This window comes from Ambystoma mexicanum, chromosome 14 (genome assembly GCF_040938575.1).
Source record: "Ambystoma mexicanum isolate Mex_15411 chromosome 14, UKY_AmexF1_1, whole genome shotgun sequence".
NCBI lineage: Eukaryota > Metazoa > Chordata > Amphibia > Caudata > Ambystomatidae > Ambystoma > Ambystoma mexicanum.
The window spans coordinates 629990104-630000353 of NC_090940.1; the positions used below are offsets into that span (position 1 = coordinate 629990104).

A 10250-nucleotide genomic window follows, 5' to 3' on the forward strand; every position below is an offset into this window, starting at 1 on the left:
ACACACATTGCTATATAGTGCTGCGAGGGGGTAGAGACACGACTTGTCTTTGTTTATCTGGATGCCTGTATGTTTTTGGAAGCAGTCCAGTGTCTCCAAGATGTAGGGCAGGAGGTGCTCAGGGTTATGTAGGTAGAGAAGAGTGTCATCTGCGTACATGGAGATGAGGTGTGTCACTCCATCTAGTGTGATGCCTCCCCCACCGTATTCCTGCCGTATATACGCGGCCACTGGCTCTACAGCAATGATGTATAGCATGGGGGATAAGGGACATCCCTGTCGTGTGCCTCTGTGGAGGGGCCATTTGTCAGAGAACGTCTTGTTGGTGCGCACTCTAGCTACCGGGTGGGTGTAAAGCAATTGGGTCCATTTAAGAAAAGTGGGTCCAATGCCCATTCTAATCATGGTGGCGTATAACCATTCCCAATTAACCGAGTCAAAAGCCTTGGTGGCGTCGAGTGATGCCACTGCGTATTTCTGGGTGTCTCGCTCGGTGCAGTATATGACGTGGTGCAACCTGCGTAAATTTTCGGTGATAGAGCGCCCGGGTACATAACCTGTTTGGTCATGATGGATTAGCAGGGGGATCACTCTGCGTAATCTATTGGCGAGGAGTGCCGATAGTATTTTGCAGTCGACATTGAGCATGGAGAGTGGTCTATATGAACCGCAATCTGTCCCATCTTTGTTGGGCTTCAGTAAGGGGATAATTAATGCTTCCCTCATGGAGTCAGGGAGTGTGCCACGTTCAAAGGACTCGTTGTATACCTGTGCCAGCAGTGGGGCAAGGGTCTCCTCATATGTCTTATAGAATTCCCCAGGGAGACCATCCATGCCTGGCGCCTTCCCAGAGGGTAATGATCTAATGATTGCCTTGACTTCGTCTGGGGTAATCGGGTCTTCCAAGGCTAAGGCCAACTGTGGGTCCAGTTTGGGCAACTCTATGCAGTCTAGGGCGTCCTCGATCCCGGTGTTCAGCGAGGGCGGGGTTTTGGAGTATAGGTCCTGGTAGTACTCAGAGAAGGTTGTGTTAATTTCTGCCTGGGTGTGCACCGTAGTGCCATCCGATCTACGGATGTGGCAGATAGGAGTCCTAGGGGTTTCCCGCTTGTACAGCCAGGCCAAGAGTTTACCAGGCTTGTCTCCCAGGGCGTGTGTCCTTTCGGTGTGTTTGGCGTAGCTTAGTTTCCCCAGGGACTCCCAATGCGACAGACAGGCCTGTCTCTGCGTTATAATTTCCCGTACATGCTCTGGGGTCGGGTCTGCCTTTTTCTCTAGCACCCCTAACTTTCTTTCTGCTTCCGCCAGAGCATTCATAGTGACCCTTTGTGCCCCTCCCACTGCAGCCAATATGTCCCCCCTCATGACCACCTTATACGCCTCCCATGCGGTGCTGATGCACTCTACACTGCCTATGTTATTGAGCCAGTATTCATCTGTGCTGTCTTGTACGTGGTCCTTGAGGGCCGCGTCCAGAAGAGCCTCTGCCCGCAGTCTCCACGTGGGAACCGGGGGTCTGGGCGGGTACACCTCCCAGGTGACCAACAAGGGTGAGTGGTCTGATAATACTCTGGGTAAGTACTGTGCCTCGCTGAAAGTGGCTTGTTGCTCCCGGCTTACCAGCATGTAGTCTAACCTTGTGTGGACGCTATGCGGCGGGGAGAAGAAGGAGTACTCTCGTCTCTCCGGACCTAGTTCCCTCCACAGGTCGCAAAGTGACAACTGAGAAATCAGTTTGGATAATATCTTGGCTGGGGGGGACGGGCGGGAGTGTTTGGTGTCGGACCTATCTTTGAGAGGATCTAGGGTGCAGTTGTGGTCTCCACCCCATATCAAGCTGCTATTTACGTAGGGGCCTAATCTAGCGTACAGGGAGTGGAAGAAAGTCGTGGCGTCATGGTTAGGTGCGTTAGTGCTAATCAGGCATAGGTCTTTTCCCTCCAAGGTACCCCGCACCAGTGCCATCCTGCCCTCATTGTCTGTCTTGGTGTCCGTAACTATAAAGGGGACTGTCGGGTTAATCCATACCAGGACCCCTCTAGCGTATGAGGAGTAGGAGGATCCCACCAGGGTCCCCCGCCAACTTTTAGCTAGCGCCGTCAGTTTCTCCCCAGTTAGATGTGTCTCCTGGAGCATGGCGATCCCTACCTTGCAGCGTCTCATGTACGCTTGGATCCTTCGCTGTTTGACATAACTGTTCATGCCTCTGACGTTCCACGTCATCACTTTTATTCTCTCAGCCATAGTCGTGGTGGTGTTCTCTCTCCTGCCCCGAGCCTGGTCGAGGTCTCGTTAGAGGTGCCATAGTAATAGGGTAGTCATGCGGTCTCGGTACTTTAACTTTAGGGTTCCCAACTAGGGAGCGGGTTTCTGGCTCCCCCTTCCTTAAGAAAAAACTTCCCCAACAAACAACTGGTCTGACAAGGTACTCCTCGTCGTGACTGTCCCGTTTCCGCTCCTTAGGACCAGGCATGGTCCTCGGGTGCCCTACGGGCGGGTAAACGTACCCTGTAAAAACGGAAAAAAAACAGGCTCCAGGGGGGTCGAGGGAGTTGGAGCTTCGGTGTTCCGCGAGGAAGGATCATTTCAGCTGCTCTTGGGGTTAAGTTATTAAGCAAATTCGTTACAGCAGTCTCCGGTAGGTGCGTCAGCGCGGCTTGCGCCTCTTGCCTTCGATGTCAGGTAATTGCTGCTCATCCATCCAGTCCCGGACCTGTTCCGGAGTGTCGAATAGATGGGCCCTGTTCTTGTGTATTACTTTTAGCCTTGCAGGATATAGGAGCAGGTACTTCAAGCCTGCGGCCTTCAACCTGGCTTTGGAGTAAATGAACTGAGCTCTGTTCATCTGCACTCGGAAGGTGTAGTCGGGGTAAATAGCGATCTTGGCCGAATTCCTTAGTATCTGGCCCCCTGACCGAGAGTACGCCAGGACGACTTCGCGGTCTCTGTAGTTTAATACTTTAGCTATCATGGGCCTGGGCGGGCCTCCTGGCGGGGGTCTCCTGGCAAGCGATCTGTGAGCCCTTTCGATGGAGAACCCCTGCGATAGTTTCTCCGCGCCGATCTCCTGCAGCAGGAGGTTTTCCACGTAGTTGGTGGGGTCCGAGCCTTCGATGCCCTCCGGTAATCCGAGCAGTCGGATGTTGTTCCGGCGGGCCCTTCCTTCGGCCTCCTCCACTCTGTCCTCCAGGTTCTTGACCGTTTGCTGGAGGCCCTCAACGTCATGCAGGAGCTGGGTATTCGCTTCAGTGTTCTTGCGTGCTTGGGTCTCGAGGGCTTCAGTTCTACCAGCCAAGGAGCGGACGTCCTGGCGAAGGAGTCCCAGATCTATGGCCACAGCGTCGATTTTATTCACCATAGTTGTTTGGATTAACGTGATGGCCTCCAAAAGTTGGGAGTTGGTGGGTTCAGACGTTTCTGGCGAGGGGCTTATGTCTTTACTGGCAGTTGCCATGGTTGGGCACTCAGGGCTGGGGGGTTCGGCGGCTGTGTAAGCATCTAGGGTGGTCTGCCGCTGCTTTGACCTGGCCCCCCTTCCCGTAGACTTATCTAAGCTGGACATCCTCTCAGCTCAGCTCAGCGGGTATCAAGTGCTGCGATCGGGTGCTCCGGCCAGGGTACTTTAGAAAATTGCCAACTCACGGTTCTCCCGGTAACCAGTCCGCGCTCTGGGCTCTCCGGCGGGGTGTGTAACGTTCCGGCGCCGGTCCCCCAGGTTCACCAGGCCCCGCGAGGTGCAGTAGGTCAGCGTATAGCTTCGTCAGGCAGAGTACAGCAGAGAGGTACCCGATGGGTGTAGGTTGGTAGGCTCCCCGTGGTGGTTCCAGGAAGTCCCCCGCCAGGGCCGCACGATCGTGCGGTGTAACTAGGCCCCCACACGCTCTCCGGCCTGTAGTCGTGGCCAGGGAGCCGGGGTCGCGATGCAATTCGGGAGGGCGGATGGTGTGCGCGGCTCCCGTAGTAGCGCCCACCAGGGGCGGCGCGAGGCGGCCAGCGTCCGCACTCGATATAGTGCGCGATCTCAAGGCCCCGCTTCCGGTACTCTCTTCGCCTCCAGCCGGTCCTCGATTACCTTCGGTCCCCACAGCAGGGCCGGCAGGCCCCCTCGGCTGCTTCGGTCGCCCTTTTCGCCCTCGGGCCTGGAGCACACCCAGGCCTATCGTAGTGGTCGCTTCTGAGGGGCCAGCAGGGGTACCACCCGCACCAGCTCCGCCCAGCAGCGTGGGGCGGCCTCCCCCCAAAATGCTAGGCTGACGCCGGGCTCTCCGGGCTCAGCAAGTGGAGGCCGCCATTTTGGCTGCCCGTTCCGTCAGGCGCAGGATCTCCCCGACGCTGCTCCCGGGCATCTAATCTCGAATGTGGGGAGACCAGGAGGTTCCCGCCGCTGCCAGCAGCTCTTGGGGTAGTTTGCAGGCGCTGAAGACGACTTAAATGTTAGATAACAGCTTATCAGTAGCTCATTGTGCGGAGCTTGCCGAAGTCGCGTCCGCTCTACATGGCGGTTGGCCACGCCCCCCAATGCAGCACATCCCTAACCTCTCTTGTTAAAGACATGGTGCCGCAACACGGGACAGAGAGGGACCGCTCTCCCGGGTACTTTCACAGCGCCGTAACTTTCACTCCTTGGGGTGGTGCTCCCTAACTTCGTCTACCAATCTCTCCCCCCCCATTTCCCCCCCCACCCCTTGAGGCCATGAACCACCAGTGCCCATACAATCACCACCTCAGGGGGTCCAAGGAGGGGCTCAAGTCCCTTAAGTGCCTGGCGGAGACGGAGGAGCACAGGTCCACTAGTGCATCCCTGCGCCCCCTGATGGCCGATCGTGAAAGCAAGTTTTAATCACTCCTGAATATTGAGCAGAGTGAAAGACAGTTTGTGAATCTGCCTGATACAAAGAACTGCATTATATAAGGAAACACAAATTGTCAAGAGCCAGGAGGATGCGAGAGAGTGTAACATATGCATAGTGGCCAAACGAGCCATGGTACAGTGTCGGAGTGTGACAAGGTGAATAAATAGAGCATCACTGTCAAGTTGAAGCAGTTGCATAGTGGCAAAACCACCAAGACGGGCTATCGGATGCATGACCTGTAATGGGTGGACCGTGTGCTCCGACAACTGCACCTAGACAGAGCATACACTGTATGGGAAAGCCACTGAAAGCACCCAAAAAAGAAGCTTGTGTTTTACAACAATCTCTTATATGTTTTTGAATTCAAGAGACTGAACTGCTTCTGTGAACTGAACTGCTTATGTGAATTAGTGAAAAATAACCATATCATAAGAGCTGGGAAGTGTTCCAAGGATTTGTGTTTTGAAAATCTGGAAGATTTGAACTCTTGGGGGGGGAGGAAACTCCTGTGCCTTTTTGAACTATTTTGAACTTGGAGAAGGGAAGCCGATTACATGCCAAGAACTGGAAGAAGCTCTGAACATTTCTTTGAACACTATTTTATTTTGTTGCTGACATCCATACACAATGTATACATTTAGACTTGAGGACAAGTATAGGTTTTGGACGCAGACAGACATTTGCTTTGGACTTCCTGACAGTCTATCCTTAGGTTTTTTTAGGTGGGGAAATCCCACCTTAGAATAGGGCAAGTTGGGCCTTACTCCATCCTGCATTTTTAGTTAATAAAACTTTGTGGACCAAACTTGAACCTGTAGTCTGTTTTATGATGCATTCACAGGTGCGCTACACCTTTCCTCCAACTCCTCTCTTGCAAAGTGTTGTCCGCAAGATCAGGAACTTTGAGAATTGCAGGATGATTCTTATAGCTCCTCATTGGCCATAAAGAGTGTGGTTCTCTGATCACCTGTCCCAGATAAACCTCATTCAGATACAGAAAGGGCAACATCACCTGTTAGCACAGCAGAGAAGGTCAGTGATTCACCCTGCTCTGAACGAACTAGCCCCCACAGCATTTGTTCTGGGAAGCTAAGGTTAAGGCACCTTGGCCTTTCTGAGCAAAATCTGCAAATAATTCTGAATGCCCTCAAGGAATCAGTACAGGTTGATACATACCTTACATACCTGGCAGCTAATGGAGCCTATTGAAACTCGAACAAATTACTCTAATCTTCAGCAAACCCAGAGGTCAAACGTCTACAGAGTCTAGCAAGAATGTACCATCCGATCACCAGACTGCAATCAATTTGGCACCTTTATGTGGTTCTAGTGGCTCTGGCTCATAAACCCTTTGAACCAGTGTTCTCTTTGGATATTGGGTTGGTCACTTGTAAAACATCTCTTCTAGTGCCAGTAACTGCGGCTTGTGGGATTAGTGAAATTCAAGCCCGCTCAGCCTAGGAACCGGGCCCAGTATTCCACAGAGACAAGTTGGCTCTAAGAAAACACCCTGCATTCCTACCAAAGGTTGTGTCTTCTTTCCATCTTAATCCTGAAATTGTTCTTAGATGTACGTAGGACACTAAAATTCTACCTGGACAGAACTTGAGATTTTTGGACATCTGAACCTCTTTTTGTCACTGACGGGTTCTTCACCTAGCTTGCAGGCTTCCAAACCTCCATAGCGGGTGTAAGGTAACCACCATTATGGAAGATTAGAAATACCAAAACAAGACCCCAGTAGCAAGAATGCACACTCATGCGGTAAGGGCTACGGCTAAAGCAGTAGCTTACCAGAGGCAGTTTTTGTGGGATTTAATTAGCGAACTGGCACCCTGGGAATCCCCATCCACTTTCTGTAAGCCTTACTGCCTTTATACCAGTGCTGTGTCAGATGCAGCATTTGGTCAGGCAGTGCTGAAAAATCTGTTCACGAACAGCTCTTAAAACAATGGCATTTCATCCTCCTCGCAGTTTTACTGGTGCTTTGTAATCACTCGTGCAGTGCAGAGGAAAGGGGACGGGAACGTAGGAGTAATAAATAATTACAGTAGTGACTGAAGTATCCTAGTCCATAGTCTCCATTCCTGCATACAGCCCATCCCCCATATTAAAGTTTCCAATATAGACTGTCTTGCGTTCAATGATACAAAACGGACTGAGGAGTCGGAGGCCCGGGTCAGGTGAGCCATGGGTATTTGGTCAAAAGACCCTATTCAAAATAACAGAGTGGTCTTTCTAAATCGAACTGTCATGCTCCTGACTGGGAGTGTCGGGTAAGTGAATGTGGGGCTGTGTGTGCATGATGTGCGTGTGTGTAGTCAGTGTGTGTTGTGCTGGAAAGGGGCCCGCAATAGGAGATGCCCCCTCCCCCGCCCGTTTTAGAAAACAACCAGTGGGAGAGGGTGGGTAAGGGATCACGTTGCGAGGGGGTTGAAGGAGGGGGGGTATGTTGTATTTCTGTATTTTAAAGCCGACACAAAAAAACGGCCAAAAGAAATCTGTCTTTTTTGTGTTCGGTCTTTAAAATGTGGAAATATGACAGAACCCCGAAAAGGTCTTCCAGTCGCTGAAAACGTAAGGATTAAATTATAAAATCCAACCTCTTAAATCAAACCTCCTGCCCGTCTCTGAAATTAAATCCCACCTGTATGGTTAAATATCTTTTCTTTCCTTATTCTTCTTAATTAAGGTGCCGGAGGTTGTGCTGATTGTGGAGGGGGTAGACCTGATGGCAAACTGATGCGTTTGTAGAGGAAGAATGGATTTGGGTGACTAAGGAATTGCCATTTTTAGTATGTTTTGGGGCGAAAGTAATTTACAGGCAGTCTTCTGTGAAGATAGTAGTGGGGTTGATGTAGGTGATTAAAATGTTTTATTTGTTAGAGGTTGAAACTTTCATATAAAATCAGGTGAATTGACCGTGGCTAGTTGGGAAATAATATGATACAGGTGGTGTATTTTTCAACATGTTTCACTCGGGGCTGACCTACCTTGCTTCTCTTTACAGTTACGCCTATGGATGACTTATGGGCTGTCGGTTCTTCGGGGTACCTTTTGCAGCGTCTCACGAAAACCTTCAGCCATTCCCAGAGCGCCCAGAAGAACTGCAGCCTCCCGCTTTTAGCCTACGCTGATGATTTTGAGGATGAATGGGAAGTCATATGAAACACTGCGCATAGCTGAGTCTGTGCCGCCATACAGTGAAACAAAATCACTGTGGACACACTGTAGCGCTTAAACATTGAGCCACGCACGCGCAAGCAATGCTAAACTTCTTACATAGCGTTGAAGTACTGTCTAAGTAAGGTAGACTTTGAGAAAGTCAAACCAACATACTAACTGCAACACTACCCTGGTGTATAATCTCTATTACTAGTGCGCACGGATATTTCACAACAGCATGCCTTTTCGTTTGTGGCGACGTCATCGACCACAGCTGCTATCACGTAATGGTGCTTGCATCACATTACTGTACATATCACTGACTTTATATAAACTATACAGTTGCCATGTCATTAATGCGCATCAAAAGTGAGTCCATAACATTTTTCTGTCGAAAGTGTAATGCTTTTGAGGTCCATATAAGTCTACCCTCGAAGAGGCCTGTTGCGGATACCGGACGTATGCAACATTAAATGTGTACTCAACATGTTAGTGCTTTCCGAGGAACTGTGTCAGAGAATCATTCTAAATTGCTTTTGTTGGTTGTTCAGAGGTGGGTAATTTAGCCCGTTTCTTTCCGTCATGGGTGTCCAGCTTGATTTTAATGGTTGTTCCTGAAAAGAATGCTCAAATTTGTGACCACATACCTCTAGAGTTCATTTTTGGGTAGTGACCACATACAGGACATGTCTTAGTCCTATTTCCAGTTTACAATCCCTGTATAAAGAAAAATTCATGTGTGATTAAGTGCAGAGCAAAGGTTGTTGAGGGCCTGAATGCTTGCAAGTCAGACATGTGAGACAGCAGTGACAGATTTTATCAGTTTATTTCTTAATGCCCTCCTGTGCTCAGAATTTTCAATACCACAATATAAGCGAATGCTCTAAACAGTATGTGTGGAGTGTAGCTAGTGAGTGTTGGCATGGTGCACATACTCGCCGCCCATAAATAAGACCCTCTTAGGCGGTATCTGTTTCCAGGCGGACCCTCTGGGCCTCTTCCCCTTCTGGAAGGTGCTTGTGACCTGAAGTGAGTGTAAAGTGGCTGTGGGAGATCACTGGGTATTTTGGGAACGGGTGGAGAAACGGTTATAGTTTGCTGCTGTTTGGTGCAACCAGTTATTGGTCATCCCCAATAATATCCATCCGGAGGTCGGGATAAAACCCTTGTCTATTGCTACATCTATATTCTGCATGAGTGGGCAACACTGTGGATATCCCTTTGTTGCCAGGCAGGCTAGGGCCGCGAGAGGGAATTAACATTTCATATATATTTGAAGGACCTGTCCAGGTGCCCATCATGGGCATAAGTCACTTTAACTGATGGGAACGTGACTGTTCACCGTTGTTGATGTTCTTTCAGATATTCTAACACATCTTGCTTTTTTCATAAAGCATTGTGAAATGCCTTGTACATGTTTGCACATTTTTTTAGTATGAAAATACGTGTTTTTTAGTTGGTGACAACTTATTAAAACTGTTTTTAACTTCACTTGTTTGTACTATTTATTAGAGCAGCTTTTTTTCTTTGTGTATTTTCTGTTCTGGAAAACGTGCAATAAAAAAGAAATGCTAACAACTAAGAGTTTTTATTTATTTTTGGTGCCTTTAACATGTTATGTGTAAGAGTGTGCAGACCCTACAATGATTCCTTATGGGAATTCAGGACGAACATACTTGCAGTTGAGAGGTTTAAAGAACGCCAAGTTTAGACATTAACATGGTGTGCATTTTAAGATTGATCAAAAAACCTTGTTGGATAGGGCCTTTTATCGCCCACAGACCGCTGTCAGACGGATCGCAAATTCCTCGTGAAAATGCATACAAGTACGTCTTCCTCTTAAAATAGGTCTCTGTAATTCAAGGCAAATTTGCAAGCTGGAGAAGATGCATTTGGAAATTAAACTTAATTTTAGGGTTTGAAGCACACTTTTCATTTTATTTGTTTTAATTGGGGGATTCGTGGACTGGGGACTAGCTACAAAAAGCAGAAAAATGCTCCTCCTAGAGCAGGATGGGGAGGAGGGGCTGTAAATTCACAGATTTGTTTCTGTATGAACAGTATTTACAAAGCACAAATCTACCTGAGAGGCAACAGAGTGCTGTATATCGGCGACGCATCCCCCCAGGGGTTACAGGTAGGATACCAAGGACAGCAGAAACACTGGAATGGATAGGAGGGATCAATGGGAGGGTGGACTCAAGGGGAAGAAATCTGGTTGAGTGGAGCGAT

The 10250-nt window shown here is 49.2% G+C and overlaps 1 protein-coding gene across 3 annotated transcripts in view; it reads left to right on the forward strand.

The window, feature by feature from the left end:
* TECPR2 (tectonin beta-propeller repeat containing 2) overlaps positions 1-9596 on the forward strand; it is an 879235-nt gene extending 869639 nt beyond the window's left edge. For all 3 annotated transcript variants that reach the window (XM_069638097.1, XM_069638099.1, XM_069638098.1), the window contains one exon: positions 7864-9596. In XM_069638097.1, the coding sequence (XP_069494198.1) occupies positions 7864-8021 (158 nt within the window). In that variant the 3' untranslated portion in view covers positions 8022-9596. The remainder of the gene's footprint in view (positions 1-7863) is intronic.
* Positions 9597-10250: the final 654 nt, after the last annotated feature.